The following is a 22,621-nucleotide window of genomic DNA, read 5'->3' as shown; positions in this document are numbered from 1 at the left end:
CAATTTTCCCGCCAAAACCGGAAAAACACAATTTTCCCGCCAAAACCGGAAAAATACAATTTCTCGCCAAAACAGGAAAAAACATTTTCCAGCCGAAACTGGAAAAAACGCATTTTCCTGCCGAAACTGGGAAAAAAACACTTTCCCGCCAACCAAAACCGAAAAACAGAATTTTCCCGCCAAAACCGGAAAAACGCATTTTCCCGCCAAAACCAGAAAAACACAATTTTCCCGCCAAAACCGGAAAACACAATTTTCCCACCAAAATCGCGAAAAAGCTTTTCCCGCCAAAATCACGAAAAAAACTTTCCCGTCAAAATCGTGAAAAAAACTTTTCTCGTCGAAAACACTTTTCCCGCCAAAACCGCAAAAATACACTTTTCCCGTTCAAACCGCAAAAACGTATTTTTCCGCCAAACCCATAAAAACGTATTTTCCGCCGAAACCACGAAAATACACTTTTCGCCAAAAAACATATTTTTCCTCAAAAACCGCAAAAATATTTTCCGCCAAAACGGTAAAAATATTATTTTTCCGCCGAAACGTAAAAAATTATATTTTAGTCATTTTATTAACAAGTCCACCTGGATGCAGATGGAAGTTAAAAAATGAAAAGCAAACAAACATAGTTGCATTCAGATGATTCATCTGGATGCATGGACGAAATGAAGAAATGAAGAAACGAACAACACCCAGATGGAGCATCTAGATAAGACATCTAGATGGACTATTTGGATGTATCTTTCAGATGTACAAACGAAGAGGGCCTAACTTGTTAATCTCAAAATGGTATGAAATGGATACTAAGACTAGAGATGATTCTCTCTGTTTTTTTTAGGAATCCTTTGTTAATATTCCAGATAAGGTTATCCGAGAAGCATTACAAGTACTTCTAGGTAACATCTTTTTGTCTCTCTAGAACATTATGTCATTGAGCCTTATGCGGCTTCGAAATCTAGAGTCTCAGACCAGAGATTCATGGAGATCTTTGACATCTACAATCTATGGCATTCGCCACTCTCCTCTCATGTGTTTAAGAGCTGTTGTTGAATGTCATGAAAAAAAGTTATTAGTCTCTTAGCTAGATGAAAATGGGAGATTTTGATCACTAAAAAAAAAACATTTATTCTATAGTAAATAAAAAGAAACAATGTCATTCTACAGTTTTAATGTAACTTTGTATATTAAATTCATTTTTACCCTTTTGAATAGCTAAAAAGTTTTTATTTAAGCTATTTTTATTTAATTAATCATACATAAATAAGGATATATTAGACAATTTTCTCGTTTTTATTTGTGCAAAATCATGATGAAATAGGCTATTTTTCCTAACAAATGAAGTCCAAAATGAGACACTCTAATTTAATAAATTAGATAAGTCAGAAAAGTGTGTTGGGCTTTGAATAGAACAACTTCCTAATATGTTTTGAGTCTTTTGACATGTTATCACATGTTTTATATTTTTGGTTGTATGTTATGGTCCATTTCTTGAACTTCTTATCGGATGTTGTATTCCAAATCTGAAACACTTCTTGACTATTAAAATAGTTTTGATAGTGTTATACAAAATATTTTCAATCGTTCATAGATATTGTCGTTTGATTCATATAGTTCATGTGACTTTTAATTAGTACATTATTTTTGTGGAGAGATATAATGATTATATAGTGGATATTTGTTTGTATACCTAACAGTTATTTTTTCAATTTAAAATATAAATATGAGAATGGTAGTATATTTATTACCAAACAAATAAAACAACAAAGAAATGCAAATATTTAATGTTTTCAATAAGCAAAAAAAGAAATCATCATTTAAAAAAAAGTATAACACATTACAAATCAAAAAATTGTAGAGTTTATATATCCTCTTATTTAATATCCAATTGATATAATATATGTATTTTGAGAAAATAATAAATAAATGTAATATTCTTTTGAACATAATAAATATAATATTATTTTCTGGGTGTAAAATAAATAAGTATAATACTATCCAATCGTAATACGGAAGAAACTGAATAGCCTTTTAAACCCTGAGATACACAAATTCTAAACAGTCTCTATCTCCCTCTCTTTCTCTCTCGCTACTGGATCTTTCATTCAAGTGACTAACTGAGTCAATAATGAGTGAACTCGGTCTTGGAACCCATCATGCCACGCCTGCATCACCAGAGACGACGACATTTCTCGATTTGCTCCGACAGATAGACGTCCACGATCACACCAGGAGAAAGAAACGGACTCTTAAGGAACGGCTAGGATTTAAAAGAATCGGCTGCTGTGGGCCCGCTTGGGGACTCCGGTTAACTAATAACAGTCGCGCTAGAGAAAGAGACGAACCATTCGAAACCGGACTCGTTTCCGAGTTGGATCATGTAACGGGTCGAATGAATCTTGCAACGGCGTTAGCGGCGGAAAGGCATTACCAAAGAGAACCAACGGCAGCATCATCTGGGAGTTCGATGCCGTTACCAGTGTCGTTAATGAGATTGCTCGAGGAAACGGCGGGGAGAGTTGTCGTCGAAGGGACGGAAACGGAGAGAGTAACGGCGTCGTCGACGGTTAAAGGTAGTGATTCAGTGTGTTGCGTGTGCATGGGAAGGAAGAAAGGCGCGGCGTTTATCCCATGTGGACACACTTTTTGCAGAGTGTGCTCTCGAGAGGTGTGGCTGAATCGAGGATCGTGTCCCCTCTGCAACCGTCCGATCATCGAGATCCTCGACATTTATTGACGATTTAATCGTGCACGTGACTTCAGTGATGGTGGTGCGTCTAGAGATTCACGAGAGTGTTAATTACGTTTTCTATGTTTCCGTTATTGGAAATTGGAATAAATATTATTGAAGTTCAAAAGTAAAACTATACTCCAGCATGTCAATGTCGATATTTGGTTCGAACATAAGTTGCAGCCTTGTCATGATCCTCTTGAAGTTCTTTTCTTTTGGTTAAATGTTGAGAACCTTTACGAAAATGTTGTTCAAAAAAAAAAAAATGTTGAGAACCTTTACGAAAATATATATCAAAACATTAGATGTTCTCCACGTTTGTATGAGGTAACAACACCAACTCAGTCATGTGAGGAAATTAATTGAATAAAAAACTGAATGTTGTTACCTCATCAAATAAGTAATCATGGCATCTTATGCATCTTACAAGAAGTACGAGGTAAGAGCATCTCCAACCTTCAACACTATTTTAGTGTCAAAACTACACTATTTTGGTGTAGTTTCAACACTAAAAAAATATTTTTCTCCAACCACAATACTAAACTTCACACTAAAAGTTATTTTATAATATTACATGTATTTAATTTTTTATTTGTCATTTATTTAATTGTACAATTTATTAATAAAATAAGTGAATAGTGTTTTAGGGGAGTGAATAGTGTTATAGTGTAGTGAATAGTGTTACACCAAATTTGGTGTAAAATTATAGTGTGACACTAAAATGGTGTGATTTTTGCAGTTGGGTTAGAGAAGATTTTAGTGTCAAAATCAAACTAAAATAATGTTTTGGAATTGGGTTGGAGATGGTCTAACAACACCAACTCAGTCATGCGAGGAAATTAATTGAATAAAAAACTGAATGTTGTTACCTCATCAAATAAGCAGGGAAGCATCTTACGAGAAGTGGATTTCTTAGAATGGAGTTGCTTAATTATATTCCCTTTTGTGTTGCTCATTTTCTTTTGAGCTGATTAAACTCATCAGTAACCTGTAGATCAATCAAGTTGGCCTCGCACTCGAGGAAACGTATACATTTGCTCATCATTTTATATTGAGTTATTATTTGTCCATTTACAACTTTCTCTCGATTTACGGTTTTCCGCGAACCCAAAGCTGGGATGTGACACGGAAAATAACACTATACTGAATATGTAAAACTGATTATCGGTGTTAAATGTATGTAAAAAAAAACTAAAATTACGAAAACATTTTTTTTACAAAATGATTTGTGTGTGTAGTGACTTTCATAGTGAGGAATGTTTTCTGAAACTGAATGTATAAATGTTATGAAATTTACAAGAATTTAGGATACTAACACATCTAGATCTATCTGAGTTGTCAGGAATTATTTATCGATTAGTTTCTTAATTTCTGATACAAAGAATTTAATCACAAAATTTCAGGCTTGTAATCGGTGTATTTTGAATGGAAAACGTATTCCATAATTTCCATTATCAATCAAAGAGGCTAACAATGTTGTAAGATATTTTTATGTCCCGAATGTCTCATATTCCCTAGATTTCTTATACTCCAATCTCTCTCTAGCAATTTTCACTTTTTGTTCTAGGGTTAAGGTTCTTGTGCGTTGTACTTCTTCCATTTTGTATCCAGCCAAAATTCTTTGTTTCTTTTCGCTGTAAGAGCTTCTTTAGCTCCTCTTTATTTTTCACTTAAAAATTAAAAATAGAATTTAGTATAAAAAATTTTTAATCCAGTTTTATTTTCCATTTTATAATAGAACATGAAATAGGTTTATTTTATAAATAGAATTACTCATTTTTATGTTCGTCATTCTAATTTCCACTTAAAATAGAGTAATATTGGAGTTGAACCAACTCTATTATAAAAAAAAATCATTGGAGATGATCTAGTACAAACCAAGCTGACATAGAGAACATAATTACCATGATCTGTTCTCCTTTATTGGGCTTGATATAAAGCTTATGGCTAATCTGTTACTTAATAATTTTTAAGTTCAAAAATGAAGTAAAACTGATCCCACACATAAGTAGAAAGAATTTAGAGCGAATTTCACTTGTGCAATATTTTTTTCAGGTTTTAAACTTGTGCAAGTTCATGTTTTAGTACTTGCATGTAAAAAGTATGGGTTATGCCCTGATTTGTTTAGCAATGGTTATTATTCATAGTTTTACCAAAAAAATCAAACTTTGTTGTTTTATTTGCTGGGTTTTTGTGTGTATGCATGTTTTTTTTTGTTAAAGAAAATTTAAGAATGACATGGTTATATATTGTATGTGGAATTTAAGCTTTATGAGTAAAATATAAAGAAAAATTTAATAATTTATAATTTTTGAAAAATTATAAAAATAAGTAACAACTAAATTTTAAAAATCCAACTTCAATAATAATTTAAAAAAAAACTAAAACAATATATTCGTCCAAGAAATACTGTCTCGAAGCTTCTAAATCCAACATGCTATTTGCATGGTGTTTCCCAAACCAAACAAATTCTCTCCCACACAAATAATGAGACAAAAATCCAAAATACTCTAAAATTATTTATTTTCTACAAAAAGTTATTTCCACAAATTTATAGATTTTCAGCAATCTCGGCAAAATATCAAAATCCGTAACAGAAAACAATCCTTGCCTCACACGAGAGACCATGTCGAGTCCCTGACGGTTACCTTAACCACACAATACATCCATCCTTGGTTGTTCAATTTTTATGAAAAGGGGTATATAAGTCATTTAACGTCTACGCTCAAACGCATTATAAGAAAACGGCTTAGAAAAAAATAAAAAAAAAATATTTCTGTGAGGTTTGAGTTTGTTTCTCAGAATAGTTTAGAAACAAAAATGGCGACGACGGTACCTTTGTTCAGCCAATTCACCTGCAAAACCCTAGTCAGCAGCTCAACGACTTCTACATTCCAATCAAAATCTCCGATTCTGTTACCCATCAATCCAATCAATCGGCGAATCGCTGTTCATCGGCACGATTTCAAGATCCGAGCCAGTGACGTCAATGACGAGTGGGGTCCGGACTCCAAGGGCCGAGGCAGTGACGTTGACGACGAGTGGGGCCCCGAGATAGGATTGAACTCATCGGTGGCGGAGAAAGTGGCAGAAGAAGCCATCGAGTCTGCGGAGGAGACGGAGCGGCTTAAGAGAGTGCTAGCGGGTTCTTTGTACGGAACAGATCGAGGTCTAAGCGCATCGAGCGAGACGAGAGCGGAGATCAGTGAGCTGATAACGCAGCTCGAGTCCAAGAACCCTAACCCTGCTCCTAACGAGGCTCTGTTTCTCCTCAACGGCAAATGGATTCTCGTGTAAGTTTATATTATATTATCTCCCTTTTCCTTATACGAACCAGGGAGATGATTAAAAATTAGTTATATAGTTCGGGATAAAATTGTTACCTAATCAGTTATGTTCCGAGATTAAATGGTGAAATTCTCATAAGATTATCACCCCACTAATGGCTATAAACTTATGATTGTCCAATCTCATAGGTGTTACAATGAATGAAATATCCTACTCCATCTGTTCCTGATAGATATACTTTTTATTATTTTCATAAATATTAAAAACACACATTAAACTACCATAATAATATACTACCTCCGTTTCTGAAAGTAAGATGTTTTAGTTTTTTTTTATTGTTCCACAAAGATAGATTTTCTATATTGTTAAGGTATTTTTTTATACTTTTGAGGAATATTAATTGAGAATATTTGAATTGATTAAATTTCATTGGTGGAAAGTTATGGGAAAGTGTATAATAAAGTAAAAAATGAATTAAATTATAAACATTTATTAAATTCTTAATAAGCGTGCATACTCTAGAAAATCTTATTTTCAGGAACAGAAGGAGTATCGTTTTCTCAGTAATTTTTAATTTTTAATAACTTTTAACCAATAATAATTCAATAAAGTCAATTAATTTTTTTGAATTTTATAATTTTTTCATAGAAAACACAAATAATACATATTTTTGAAATAATTTTTTTTTCTAAAAAGTCTATCGTTGAGTAATATTCATCTTCGTCCACAGTCCGTGATTTATTAAACTGGATTAGTGTGAGGGCCTGTACTGAGATTTATGCGGCTTTAAATAATTATGGATTAAAAATTGGATGAGTATTTTTTTTTTTTTGTTTATTTGTAGCTGTTAAAGTCGTAGCTGTGCGTTATCTCATTGTTATGAATGAAGAACTTAATCTTCTTATTGCAGCTATACATCGTTTGTTGGCCTGTTCCCATTGCTCTCACGCAGAATCTCACCGTTGGTTAAAGTGGATGAGATCTCACAAACCATTGATTCCGACAGCTTCACCGTACACAACTCTGTCCGGTTCGCTGGTCCACTTGCAACAACATCGCTTAGCACCAACGCTAAATTCGAAGTCCGAAGTCCTAAACGCGTCCAGGTTAATCATCATTCATCGATGACAACCTAAAACAACAGATGTCCAATTTTCGTTTTGCGTAACCTAACTGATGGCTTTTGTTTGCTTGTAGGTCAAGTTTGAGCAAGGCGTTATCGGAACTCCACAACTAACGGATTCGATTGAAATCCCGGAGTTCGTCGAGGTTCTCGGTCAGAAAATCGATCTCGACCCCATCAGAGGGCTACTTACATCGGTCCAAGACACGGCTTCTTCAGTGGCTAGAACCATTTCAAGCCAGCCACCGTTGAAATTCTCTTTGCCTGGAGACAGTGCACAGTCGTGGCTGCTCACCACTTATCTCGACAAAGACCTTCGGATCTCTAGAGGCGATGGTGGAAGCGTCTTTGTGCTCATCAGAGAAGGAAGCTCTCTCTTAAACCCTTAAGTCATCGTTACTACTCACATCACATCCGTATAGTAACTTATATAGAACCATAAGTCTGTGCTTAATAATGTTGTAACTGTTATATACTTTACTCGTTGGAGAGTTGTAAATGGATGTAACTCATGGAATATATATATACATATCGATACGTAATTAAACCGCCTGGTTAAGAGTTTTGCTATACCAACACTAAGCACTTATTCAAATGTGGTAAAGTTGTCAGATGTATATATGCTCAGTTCAGAACTTCGGATCACGGTTCTCAACATTTTGGTTTGGTCCGGTTCGAGTTTACAAAGGTGTACCATTCAGTCTATTTATTACTTAGAAAACCGGTTCGTTACAAAACCGATGTATCTTCTTACACAAACAACTGAAAGAAACAAGTGATCTTTGTACTCTTTTAGTTACGAACACAAGAACAAATCAGCACAAACCTCGTAGAAGATCTCGAGAATGGTAGACCGATATTCGCTAGGATTCATTGATAGATAGTACTCCAAGAGGCTTCTAAGTTCATCTGCTTCTCTGATCTTGTTTGCAACAATCATCTCGACCATGGACTCTCTGAAATCCGCTCTTGGATCATAAGAACATTTCTCCATTGCCATCATCACTATGAACTTAGTGTTACTGATGCTACTCTTGCTTCTTCTTCTCCTCCTCCTCATCATTTGTTCTCTTAACTTCTCTTGGTGTGTGGCTTCTTGTGTCTCTCTGATCATCTGCTCTAGCTTCTCCTGAACCATGTAGTGTGTTAGGCTAGAGAGCGAACAGTGCTGATCTGAGAAATTAGAATGCCTGTCCAATTCCACCGAAGAAGAAGAAGAAGACGAAATGCTGAGTCTCGCTTTGTTGCTGCAACACAAAGCTCTGCAGATTCTTGATTCTCTTGTTTGGTTTTGTGTTTGTTTGTTCTGTCTTTTCTTATCTTTTTCTGTTTCTGTTTCTGTTTCCGCTCTGTTTGTGATTTTCATGTTGAATGTTAAGTCACATTATAGACATAATTTTGAATGAGATGTCTGTTAACGTTGATAAAAAAGAGTTCTAGTTTATGTGTAATTGGAATTGTGGGTCATGTTCATCATGATTATGTCTACATTCTAATTCTATTTAAAATACTCTAAAAAGAGATTGTTTTAATTGTGAGTTAAAAATTAACCAATAGGCCAAATTTTAAGCAAAAAAAAAAAACAATTAACCAATAGGCTGACAATACATATTCGAATATTTTGATGTGAACTGAAAAAAATATGTAAGGCAAATTAGATGCGTTACAAAATTGTTGTCTTCAGTGAAATTTGATTCATATTTAAGATCAATAGAAAATTTATTAGTGAAATCATTTAACGGATATATATATATATATATACAAGATTTATCTAAAAGAAAAATATATTATATCTTTTTGAAAATACATATCTCAAATCAAATGTTGGGAATAATAAAGAAGATTAGGTATGATTAAAGATATTTGAAAAGAAAAAAAACTAAGAAAAAGATATCTAAATGCATGTATTTGTGTGTGGTTTGGAATATAGGGGTGATTAATTTGATTATGGTATGATGTAGATGACTACTTTATTTTGTAGTTGTTGGAAGACGGGATATCTATACTTTATACTTTTGAAAGTGTTTTTTTTTTGGTAATGTGGAAAAAAGTGATCTCTAATACTGGATCTGTTGATAAACACTTAACTTCAGTTTCGGTTCACATGACTACTGGTGAACTCTTTACCTTCAACTTTTGTTTCTCACATTTTCCCAAAGGGGTCGTATTAAGATTTTTAAATTTTAATAGTCCATAGATAGTTGTTATGGGCCATACATGATTTCACTAAAATCTTTCTGATGGAACTTCATGTTTCAGGCTGTATTGAGGTAAAAACTGGTTAAACTTGTAATATAAAAAGTATACAGTAAGACATAAGAGAGAACGTATGGCTGTTGTTGCGTTGGAGACAAGACATGCTTTATCTTGCTGGCTTGTATATATATACCTCATATTTTTCTTCGAGGCTTTAGACTGTTTTATAATACCGCATCTTTATTGGTAGATAAACACTTGGTTTTTCTACATTTTATATAAATATTGTCAATAATTTATTTCTTCCGGAGAAAGAATAGTATTGTTGAACCAGAACTGGACAGGATCATCTGATATATTTGGAAGGTGAGTGGCAAACTCTTTAGAAAGAATGACAGGGATCCTTTGAAACTAATCCGATATGTAGAAAATGAATGTCAAGCCTAGTTTAATGCGAATGAGATGGTCACTCCAGCTCCACAAGAACATAGTAGCGAAGAACTCCAAGTCATAAGCCTAGATAATATCTGCATGGTGGGTGGTTCATGGACTTCCACAACACAGTTCAGTGGTTGTGGTTGGGTTTGCAATGTTAGATTTAGAAATATTCAGCTCATGAGAACGTGAAACTTAAGGAGGCGAGAGACTATTTTACATTCGGAAGTAGAAGTACTACGATGGGTAATGGAGAGCATACTACATCATTTGTCATGTCAGAGTTTTGAGACAGATTGCAAGAATCTGATCGCGATGATAAAGGAGCCTCAAGCTTGGCCAAATTTTGCAACAGAACTGGAAGCCATAAAAACGCTGCAGATATGCTTTCCAGATTTCAAAATATCTCATATTCCAAAGGCACAAAATGGAATTTCGGATTCTTTATCTAAGATTGCTAGATTTTTTCATAGAAAGTTTTGTTACATTTTATTCTGGCATGGTTATCTAGACCACCTCAAATTGGAGTAATAGAATAACCGTTAGTTGTCAAAAAAAAAAAAAACCCAGGATCTAATGAATTGCTACCACTTAGGCAATGAAATATGATAAGAAGATAGTTAAGATCTTAACTTGAAAACAAGGTATATGGGATTTGTTGTAAGAAAAATATTAATATTTAATATTTATTGTATATGTCTAAGTTGCAACCAGATCCAAAATTCTCTGCTTAATATTTTACAGTTATAGCTTACATTTCAGGGCTAATCACTTCTTGAAACATATATATAAGTTGACTATCGTAAGATTTACCAATAAATATTATGATTTACCCATAGGTGTCAAAATGGTTTTTTGAAACACACACATATATATATATATATATGTATTTATTTACCATAGTTGTCAATATGTTTTTTTCTGTAGTACAAACAAATGGTTTATTTTCTCAAAAAAAAAAAGGTTTATTCTAAAGAGTTCATTCACCATACTGGTTAACAAAAAACATTAACAGATAACAGCAAGAGAAACAGTTCTACAAAATCAATAGAATATGTAGAAATGAATCAACTTACAAGACTTCATTTTTGGCTGACATAGAAACAATTTATACTGGTTGCGCAAACAAAATATCATTTATCTCTTAACGGCTAGGACAAACTCGAATGTAGACTATGCTTCTAGTTTACGAGACTTTTTTTGTAACAAGGCTAGATTTATGGGACTTTTCTTTAATCATGATTTATTGTTATTCTTGATTTTTGATGACTTATTGTATACAAACAAATTGGATATGGTCTCCCCTATATATACATATATATACATTTATGTAGTTATTAACTTTAAAATCTTTTAAGAACAGGTTACCCAACAAAAGAGTGTGCAATAATTGGAGATTAACCCCAAAAGATGGTACACCGCTGGAGAGAATCACTTTGTGAGATTTACATTTCTTTGTAGGTTCTAGAATTGAGTCTTTTAAGGATTTTGTCATGTGACAATATCCATATGTGTTTTTATTTTGGTGGTGAATTCTTAATTAGCCTGATAGACTCAAAAGTGAACTTTAAGAACAAAAAAAAAAAACTTTAAGAACGAGAAAAAAATTGACTAGTTGATCTAAATACAGTCAGTAAGTACTTTAACAACTTGTTAATGTGACAGTTAAACCACATGTTGCCATTATGGTCCATACTTTTTAGGGTTTATTATGTTACATCTTCCTTACCATATTTATGATTAGATCTATTCTTTTGATTAATTAAAAAAAACTTTACCCACGTTTCCGTCTCAAAGCTCTCAGAACGGAAGCAAACTGATCTGAAGCAAAACAAAACAAAGAGTCAGATTTAGATAATGTGGTTTCAAGGATGCGTGGTTAGACGGCTGACCAAATTGTAAACAATGCACAGTTCAGTTAAACCTATTTTCGTAGTTACGTACAGAGAAAACATATTTACAATCAATGTTGGAGTTTGGAGTCCGGTTTCATCCAGCTCCAGACCCGATTTGAGATCCTGACCTGAAAGCGATGTAGCCCAGATTTGATCACCAAGGCCCATGAGGAAACAAAGACCCACAAAGGTCAAAACCCACCAGGGCTAAAGAACTAAACATGCCAAACTTAGAAGGGTCAACTGAAAACGTAAAGAACTCGAGACTATTAAAAGCCATCATTAAAGTACACGGTCCACGTCGGAGATCACATCACCGATATGTCCACCTAGAAGACCTATAAAGGGAAAAGGAGGAGCCAAAGACAAGGGATCCGAACTCTCGATAGCTAAACAATACTCTAATCACATACAATCTCCATAGTTAGTAAGCATCCCTTGTATGCATCTTCAATATCATCAATAAAACATCCATTTTCCTTAGTTAATTGTAGCTTAATCTTTCTACTTCAAGCTTATTTATTGGTTAAGTTTCTATTTCTGTAAATCCTATCTCTGACTATTTGGCGCTACAAGGAGGGGAAGATTCATCCAAATTATTCATATTCATCATACCGACCTCTTGCTAATAAATTAGAAGCAAACAAAATGGTGATGAATTGCGATAGGTCCAAACCTTCAACCAGCTCCTTCTTACAATCCGCCAAAGGGAATAGGCTTCACCTAAAATCATCCTAAGCGCTGCTAATGTGGCTACTAAGCTAAAAACCGATGTGAAACACAAATCACTATGGCTGCTACCAACAAAAACAACGACAACAAAAACAAAGACCAAATTATTTAATTTGGATATAGAAAAATATAATGTTGATTTTCATTATCCAAAATTATTATAGTGTGTAAAATTTGAATGTATTAAATGATGAGGTGAAAGAAAAAAAAATGTTGTGGAGTTTTAAAAGATGAAAAGTAGGGTGTTGATTAGTCTAAAAGCATCTCTAATGTAAAATCTCATTCTTTTCTTCAAAATGAATTAACTCTATAATGGAGTTGAGTTTTACTCCAACCCAACTCTATGTTAGAATAATAAATAAACTAATGAACAGACAAAAAATGCATTACTCTATCTATGGAGTAAACCTACTTTGAAATTAAAATGGAGTGAAGTTGGAGTAAATTTCTATTTTAAAGGAAGAACTGAATAGAGTTGGAGATGCTCTAACAAAAACAAATATTTTCAATGTGCCTTTGGTAATTATATATGTCATGTCAATAATGGATTTGAAGGTACAGTTAAATATTAATTAATCAAAAATACAATTAAATACAGTTTTTATCTCGAGTAAAAAAGAATAATTATCAAACTTTTGTCGTTAGTAGAAATTTCTGAAATGTTTAGTCATCAACTTTAGTTTTTGTTTTGTTTATTTTTTTACGAAACTGGCAGGACTGGGATGGGGTTTCACCAATCACACATGCACAGTCCATCTACAGGGAAACACTTCAGAGAGCTTTGTATGATTGTATCATCAGGACAGCGCTTACAAAAGCTCTGGACAAGAACTGGAATCAAATCCAGCTGAAATCAGACACTAATGTTCTTATCGGAGCAATCTCCAGAAGAAACATGATCAAGGAAGCCTTTGAATCATTTCAGGGTATCAATGGTCTTGCTAACTGTTTCACCTCTATCACCTTTAATTATATCTCGCCGCCCAGTAATGTACAAGCAGACCTTTGGTTTAAGGGGGCTCTTAACGCCCCTCTCAGATTGTAGTTCCTTTCAACTAGTAATGAATGAATCGGTTGTCCCAAAAAATCTTATTCTTGTAATAGCATTATCTTTTTAGGCCGTTTTTAAACATTTTTAAACACAAATTTCTTAGGCCGTTAATAATTATTGTTACTAACTCGATTCATCAATCGCATTGATTGTATCTCAATGGAAAAATATAAGAGTGACGAAGCTAAATTCTTCCATGTCAGGTATTCAATATAACCAGTTCATATCATATATTTAGAATATTTTCTAGTGATTATAAGCTACATTATTTGTTACAGAATTGTACGAATATAATAAAGATAGAGATCTAAGGAATTAGTTTTTGAATACATGACTGATAAATTTAAATATTATTCTAAATCAATCTTTACCACCAAACTACCATTATTTGATTATGTTGTAACCTTAACTATCTTTTATTTCTATGCTAAATCATGGTAGAAAATACTTGTGTTGTTCTTATGTTATATGTTTATCAATAACTAGTTTTAAATGGTTTTGAACAAATTATGGAATGACTTTAATAAATATAGTATTTCTCATCTAGCAGTGATAGAATTTTCTGAAACTATTTTTTTTATCAAGTAACTCCATATAGTGATCAGTTTGGTCGGCAAAACATTTATTCTAAAGAAGCGTTATTATCATTAGACCAGACACAAGTGTGTTTGGATTGCCTTTGATATCAAATAGAGCAATGCTTATATTTGAATATAGAATTAGTTTTGATAGCAAATTTATATGCATAGAATAATTTTGACTTTTGTTCGTTAATGCCAAAAGTTAAATGGTGATGTGAATTATTATCTTAGACAAAAATAATGTTTGGTGTTAAAAATAATAGATCAGATGATGATATGGTAATGAGAGAAGATTTGAAAGTGAGCAACATAAAATGCTTTTGAGAACAAGATAATTCTAAAATGATGACACATAATTTTATTATTCAGAATTCATATAATGTACCACACAAGAAAAACTGAAGTATTATGTGTATTAATAACATGTCTATGTATGTATTTCTTGAAACATCCCTTTAGTTGCCATCCTACAAATTCATTGACACCAAAAGAAACCATGTCAACATACACACATGCATATGCATTACAAATGCACATACAAATGAGACATGAATATTATATATACCGAGGAAGTACGTTTGATTTGTGGCATTTGATACCAATACAATCGTGAATGCATTTATCGACTTCTCTATAGAATATTTCGCACGAGCTTATGCATCTGCGTACACAAGCGTCATATGGTTCACCCACTGCCGTTAGTGGCATCATCGTCAATGCCATCACAATCATCACAAAGAACATACTAATACACTTCTTCTCCATCTCTCTTATTACGTGGTTTGTATGTGGATGTTTAATTTTTTTTATCTATTTTACTTATGAGTTATCCATCACTATTTATAGATTTTCACCATTAAAATTTTTGGAAACATATATTTCTTTCTTATGAAAGATCAACAGAAATCAATTTGATTATAATTTTTATCTCGGTCAATAGAGTATATGGTGAAAATTAATTACTATTTATTGCTATTTATTAAATTATTTGACTACCATAAATCTACTACGACCATGTGTAATGGTTTACATAATTCAACACCCTATTTTTTTTTCTTTTTTAATCATCCACATTATATTTTCTCTCTTCCACCAAATTAGTCAACACAAACTTCATTTTCAACATCTATAATAGTTTTGTTTAATAAAATTCAACACTCTATCCCACCATTAGTAAGTCATATTTTTGTTTTAGATTTTAATAACTACATATTAATAATATTTTATTTTAATTGACTAAAATAACATAATTTAATTATATTATTTTATATTGTATGTATTTTTAAATAAATTTTAAAAATTAATACTAAAATTAATATTACTAAATAAAAATTTAAAACACTAAAATAGTGGATTATAAACCAATAAAACAAACATAAAAATGAAATATTATGTATTCAAATAAAACAGACTAGTCTTTATTTATAAAATATAAAAATTATAAATTTTGATATTTTTTATTTTTATAAAAAAAAATATGCTATTACGTAATTTAGTTTTAATAATTAAGTGAAATTAATATCATAAAAATTGAGATAACAAATAAAAATTAAACACATGGCAATGTGGACCATTTTTCTTTTATTTCAACAAGTTGAACCAATTCAACTTGTAAGAATCCACCTCATCTTCTTTCCAAATTCAACAACCTCATTTCATTATATTTAACCCCCATTGTAGTGTTGTACATGGTCTAATAGAATCTTTTAATTATTTTAACAAACAAAAAGGGAGATTACGTACGTTAATTATTTATTTTACATTCCTGTAAATCAACTAGGTGTATTCTTGTATTTAGGTATATAATGTGATAGAAAAAAAATCCTGTATTTTTTATTGTCAACGGAAACAATTTCTAATCAAAAGTCAATATTTTAACAAACTTCTTCAAACTAATATTGATTATAAGCTAAAGTATATATTATAGAATTGTAAGAATAGAATAAAGCTAAAGATCTAGAGTTGAAACGGGGCATTATGAACCTGTCTAAACAATGGATGAAAACACTTGACATCACAAAAAGAACCAATTAAAATTGAATTGTTAAGTTTGGTTTTATGATTGGAAAAGTCTGGCAGAAGCTCAATTAATCTTTCAAATGTATAATATTGACTTGGAATCCAATTCTATTATGATGGAACCTAAGACACGGTTTCATTTTTGTCTAACCAAATAAAAAGAATGGATGAAAACACTTGACATCACAAAAAGAACCAATTAAAATTGAATTGTTAAGTTTGGTTTTATGATTGGAAAAGTCTGGCAGAAGCTCAATTAATCTTTCAAATGTATAATATTGACTTGGAATCCAATTCTATTATGATGGAACCTAAGACACGGTTTCATTGTTGTCTAACCAAATAAAAAGAAGTATTTTTTTGACAAAATTTCAATACATGACTGATAGATTTACATCTTATTCCAATCAATATTTACCATCAAACTACCACTATTTGATTAGGTTGTAACCTTAACTATCTTTTATTTTCTATTCTAAATCAGGTTAGAAAATACTTGTGTTGTTCTTGTGTTAGTATGTTTATCAGTCACTAATTTTACATAGTTTTGAATAAATTATGGAATGACTTTAATAAAGATAGCATTTCTCATCCAACAGCTATGGAATTTTTCGAAACTAATTTTTATCAAGCAACTCCATATATCGATCAGTTTGGTTGGCAGAACGTTGATTCCAAAGAAACATTATCATCATTAGACCAGACACAAGTGTGTTTGGATAGCCTCAGACCTCAGATGGAGCAATGCTTATATTTGAATAGACTCAGTCTTGACAGCAAATTTATATGCGTTAGAATTATTTTGACTTTTGTTTGTTAATGCCAAAAGATAAATGGTGGTGTGAATTATTATCTTAAACGAAAATAATTTTTGGTGTTAAGAATAATAGATAAGATGATGATATGTTAATGAGAGAAGATTTGAAAGTGAGCAACATAAAATGCTTTTGAGAACAAAAGAATTTTGAAATGACGACGTAGTTTTATTATTCAGAATTCATATAATGTACCACACACGAAAAACTGAAGTATTTTGTGTATTAATAACATGTCTATGTATGAATTTCTTGAAACTTCCCTTTAGCCGCCATCCTGCAAATTCATTGCCACCAAAAGAAACCATGTCAACATACACACATGCATATACATTACAAACACAAATACAAATGAGACATGAATATTATACATACCGAGGGAGTACGTTTGATTTGTGGCATTTGATACCAATACAATCGTGAATGCATTTATCGACTTCTCTATAGAATATTTCGCACGAGCTTATGCATCTGCGTACACAAGCGTCATATGGTTCACCCACTGCCGTTAGTGGCATCATCGTCAATGTCATCACAATCATCACCAAGAACATACTCATACACTTCTTCTCCATTTCTCTTATTATGTTGTTGGTATGTGTATGTTTAATTCTTTTTGAAGTATTTTACTTATGAGTTATCCATCACTATTTATAGATATTTACCATTAAAATTTTTGGAAACATATATTTCTTTCTTATGAAAGATCAACATAAATCAATTTAATTATAATTTTGATCTCAGTCAATATAGTATATGGTGAATAATTAATTACTATTTATTGCTATATATTTAAATTATTTTACTCCCATAAATCTAAAACGACCATGTACAATGGTTTACATAATTCAACACCATACTTTTTTTCTTTTTTAATCTTCCGCATCATCTTTTCTCTTTACCATCAAATTATTCAACACAAACGTCATTTTAAACGTCTACAATAGTTTTGTTTAATAAAATTCAACATCCGATCCCACCATTAATAATTTATATATTTGTTTTTTTTTCAATTTAATAACTACATATTAAAAATATTTTATTCTAATTAACTAAACTAACGTAATTTAATTTATTTATTTTATATTTTATGTATTTAAAATTAAATTTTAAACATTAATATTATTAAATAAAAATTTAAACACTAAAATAGTTGATTATAAGGCAATAAACAAACATAACAAAAAATGATTTTCTATATTCAAATGAAACTAGGCTAGTCTTTATTTATACATTATAAAAATATATATGATTTTGCTATTTTTTATTTTTTTTTAAAATAGTTTGCTATTAAGTAATTAAGGTTGAATCATTATGTAAAAAAAATATCATAAAAATCAAGATAAACAATAAACATTAAAACACATGGCAATGTGAACCATTTTTCTTTTGTTTCAACAAGTTGAACCAATTCAACTTGTGTGAATCTACCTCAGCATCTTTCCAGATTCAACAACCTCATTTCGTCATATTTAACCCCCATTGTACTTGGTATGATAGAATTTTTTAATTATTTTAACAAACTACAAAAGCGATTATGTACGTTGACTATTTATTTTACATTCATGTAAATCAACTTGGTGTATTCTGGTTTTTATGTATATAATGTGATAGAAAAAATTTTCCAATCTTTTTTATTGTCAATGGAAACCATTTCTAATCAAAAATCAATATTTTAATAAACCCCTTCAAATTATTATTGATTATAAGCTACAATGTATATTACAGAATTGTATGAAATGGATAAAGCTGAACATCTAGAATTGAAACGGGGCGTTGTGAACCTGTCTAATATGATGGATGGAAACACTTGACATCACTAGAAGATCCAATTAAAATTGAATCGTTAAGTTTGGTTATAGGAACATGAAATTTTGGCAGAAGCTCGATTAATCTTTCAAATGTATAATATTGAGGTGGAATCCAATTCTATTATGATGGAACCTAAGACATGATATAAAGAATGAGTTTTTAAAATTTCAATACATGACTGATTGATTTACATCTTATTCTAAATCAGTCTTTACTATCAAACTACAACTATTTGATTAGGTTGTAACCTTAGCTATCTTTTATGTCTATGCTAAATCAGGTTAGAAAATACTTGTGTTGTTCTTATGTTTTATGTTTACCAATCACTAGTTTTACATGTTTTTGAACAAATTATGGAATCACTTTAATAAATATAGCATTTCTCATCCAGCAGGTATGAAATTTTCTGAAAGTATTTTTTTCAAGTAACTCCATATATTGATCAGTTTGGTCGGAAAAACATTTCTTCTAAAAAAACGTGATATCACTCAAATTACCCTAATGAATGATTTTACTCTCTCAAATAAGAGGTTAAGTTGTAGTACTTAGAGATTGAATCCACAGATACTCTAAGATTACACTATAGATTTATTGTTTTTGAAGTAAAGCTAGACAATGATGGTGACTGTAACGGCCCTGTTCCTAGCCCAAAATTTTCTTAAGGAGAGCCCGTTAAGACTGCAGCCCATTAGGGTAAATGACCTAGAGTTCCCTCCTTTTTCTATAAATGAAGCTGCTTCCTCTCATTTTTCTCTCATTCTGAAAATGTAGCGAAGCTCTGCAGAGATTTAGAGAGATTAAGAAACCCTAGCCGTCAAGCTTCTCTTTTCCTATGATCTCAAACACAATTTATCTTCTTATTCTAAACCGAACAGCTATCAAAGAGGTTCCTTGGTGGATCAATACCTTTTATAAGCTCAGATGCCTACGTATGAAGGAATGCAAGAATTTAAAATGCATACCCCTTTTTTATGGCATGCAACAACTTAAAAGATTGACTTTTCAGGCTGCCGGATATCCAGGACATCTGCATCAGAGAGTATGAAAAAAAGTTTTTCCTAAATCAAATATAAAAAGAATTAGAAAAAGAAAAAGAGATGTGGGATTTGTTGGATAAGCTTCGAAAGCATAAACTTGTAGCCCAAGATATCTCTAACTAATTAGTTAGGGTAAGATAGACGTAATGTAATCATATCCTAACAGTATTAAAAGTTATCTATTACTAATAGCAAAATGTGTTCACTATATATATACTATTGTTGAGTTGAGACAATGAGATATAGAATTCGAGAGTTTAGTTTTTGAGTTATTTTTTAAACATTAATAAGAGATTCATATTAATCCTAAAGAACATGCGAAACATTTATCTTTTATTTGGTATTAAAGCTTAAGATAAACTAGATTTTGACCCGCGCTTTGAAAGCGCGAGAGTATATTTGTTGACAAATGTATTGATATAGCTGTTTGTTAACTAATTTGTTTCGCCATAAACATTTCCGGTTTTCGTTTTGACTCTAATTTGTTTTTATTGGTTTTTGATTTCAGTTTGGTTGTGGTTTTTGGTTTAGAAATATATGAACAATTTTGGTTATATATGAAGTTGAGTTTTGGTTAAAGTGATTGACTATTTTGATATTTTGATATTTTGTGTGGTATGGATATATAAAATTTTCAAATTTTTTTGGCTCTGGTTACATTTCTGTTTTAAATCATTTCAAATAATTGAGGTAAAATAAAAAATCCTCATATTGTGAATCACCAATATAATACAATGGGAGAAATATTTAGAAAATTATTTTATTTACATATCTATTTATTTAAGGTATAAATAATATATCAAAGAATAACAAATAAGTTGGGGGATCCTCTCTTTATTATCGAATATCTCTATCTTTTAAGATTAGTATTCGGAAAATTCAGTTACCATGTCAAACAGAATATATTTTCTGCGTGTTCATCAAGTTAATTTAGTTACATCAGAAAATTTTGTTTCTATATATTATCTTTTGAATTTATTGTATGTAGCAATTACGAAAAACGGATGTTATAGAGAATATTCTTGGAATTTATTTGATTTGAATCCAAAAATTTATGAGTTTCTATTTATTATATTTTATATTTATATTTATATACCAAATTTGGTAAATATAAATATTTAAATATTATTGGTTGTTTAAAAGGTCAATAACATTGAAAATAATAATTTCGAATTATACTAACCCTATATTATGATGGTATAATTAATATTATTGAAAGATAATATTTAATATATTTCGGCAATTTCATATAAGAAAGTTTTAAATAAGACATAGACATTATAATGAACTCCAATATATTTGGTATAGGTTTTTGGACAACGGGTTTTTGATGGTGTTAATAGAGTCTGAATAAAGTTAGGGTTTGAATAGAGTTTTAGGGTATAGGGTTAGAACACAAACGAATATGGATGGGTTAGTAAATATATGCGAAATGAGCTTAAAAAACGATGGATATAATGTTTAAATTATTGGGCTGTTTTGTTTAGTTGGACAGAAACAAACTATTTTTCTAATTGTTGGGTTTTCAATTTCCGAAAACCATTTAAAACAATTGAAAAAAATAATATAAATTTTTGTAATTAATTGAAAAAGTCACGGGCATAATGATAAGTATGATTCTGCTTTAATATAGATTGATCAACTCGACGACTCGTTCACGAAGCTGTGCAAACAAGTAAGATAACCAAGCCATGGGAAACCTTACACAAAACCACTTGTCCAAGGAATTAGACAAGACGATATAAATTCAATGTCCGATTCTAACTTCTACAAACTATACAGTATGGGCCATGAGGTCTAAATGAGAAATATGTTCAGAAAATTATGCTTGCCAAGCAATTAAGCACACAAATGTCTTAAGAAGAATAGTAGTATATAAGAGCTTCGAAAAAAATCTTTTGAGACGAAACATAAAATTAAAGTGGGAGGAAAATGGTGTTCAACAATAAAAAGGGGAGGAAAACAAAATTAAGCTTGTTTTTCATCTCTGACTAGATCATAATTAACAGAATGGGATTAATTATTGTTTCTAAATTTTGCCAGATCATAAACAATAAAATAAGATGATTAATTCAAGTATTTATATTTGTAAATTTAGTATGTATAACTGGGGATCAGGGTAATTTTGGGTTAAGCCATATCTGTTGCATAGCCTAATTTCTTTTGTTTTGAGTGTATTAACGCTCACTAAAGATGGAGCTCTTGTCGGCGGTTTATTGTGGAAATATGTTGAAGCCCTAATCAAGGAGTACACAGGAGCAGGAGAACCAAAGAAGAAGAGGTGATGTGATCTTTTCTAAAGTCAAAACAATTTTTCAAGATGATTAATCGATGGTGACTTTACTTCTTTTTGAGGCCACACAAAAATCGGCCTAACAAAAAAATTATTTTCTTATGAGTTCTAAACCAACTTTGGAATTATTCTGAGATTTTATTATTGAAGAAGCACATGTGATCTCCTATCTAGAGACGTCGGCAGGCTGAGCCGGCTCGATTCGGTTTTGACAGGGCGAAGTATATCCACATTGCCAGCTTGTAGCATAAGTTCATGTTTAACTGAGCCTCTCATGTTTTTAGTACTGTCTGGATAATTCGGTTAAGATCGAATAAACCAGGAAACAGTTTCTTGCTTTTATATACTCTCTTCCCTCCGTTTCATTTAACTGTAGTTTTAGACTTCGACACAAAGATTAATAAAACATTTAAATTTATCTATTTACTAGATAAAAACATCATTACCAATACACCTAACCAAATTTCAACCAATAGAAAAATAGATTAGAATAAAAAGTCAATAAATTTTGCATTGAAATAACGACACTAATTTTGAAACGAAAATTTTGTTCTAAAACGACATTTAATTTGAAACGAAAAGAGTATAACTTAATTAACCCTAAATTATCTAATAA

The 22,621-nt window shown here is 31.4% G+C and overlaps 2 protein-coding genes and 1 long non-coding RNA gene across 3 annotated transcripts; 2 read left to right on the top strand and 1 right to left on the bottom strand.

Moving 5' to 3' along the window:
* Nucleotides 1–2,012: 2,012 nt before the first annotated feature.
* Nucleotides 2,013–2,866, top strand: LOC106333645 (death-associated inhibitor of apoptosis 1). Its single transcript, XM_013772066.1, has one exon. The coding sequence runs from the start codon at nt 2,126–2,128 to the stop codon at nt 2,732–2,734; it is 609 nt and encodes a 202-aa protein (XP_013627520.1). The 5' UTR covers nt 2,013–2,125; the 3' UTR covers nt 2,735–2,866.
* A 2,609-nt stretch (nt 2,867–5,475) lies between these two features.
* LOC106328517 (plastid lipid-associated protein 1, chloroplastic) lies at nt 5,476–7,691 on the top strand. Its single transcript, XM_013766970.1, has 3 exons — nt 5,476–6,021; nt 6,927–7,122; nt 7,214–7,691. The coding sequence occupies exons 1-3, from the start codon at nt 5,549–5,551 to the stop codon at nt 7,526–7,528; spliced, it is 984 nt and encodes a 327-aa protein (XP_013622424.1). The 5' UTR covers nt 5,476–5,548; the 3' UTR covers nt 7,529–7,691.
* A 9,319-nt stretch (nt 7,692–17,010) lies between these two features.
* On the bottom strand, nt 17,011–17,480 carry LOC106334087. The gene is made up of 2 exons (XR_001268522.1): nt 17,239–17,480; nt 17,011–17,140 (listed from the first exon to the last, which is right to left on the bottom strand). It is a non-coding gene; the product is annotated as an uncharacterized LOC106334087 (long non-coding RNA).
* Nucleotides 17,481–22,621: the final 5,141 nt, after the last annotated feature.

This window comes from Brassica oleracea, chromosome C3 (genome assembly GCF_000695525.1).
Source record: "Brassica oleracea var. oleracea cultivar TO1000 chromosome C3, BOL, whole genome shotgun sequence".
NCBI classification, from domain to species: Eukaryota; Viridiplantae; Streptophyta; class Magnoliopsida; order Brassicales; family Brassicaceae; genus Brassica; species Brassica oleracea.
The sequence above is the reverse complement of the archived record's forward strand: the minus strand, read 5'-3'. Positions and strand labels throughout refer to the sequence as shown.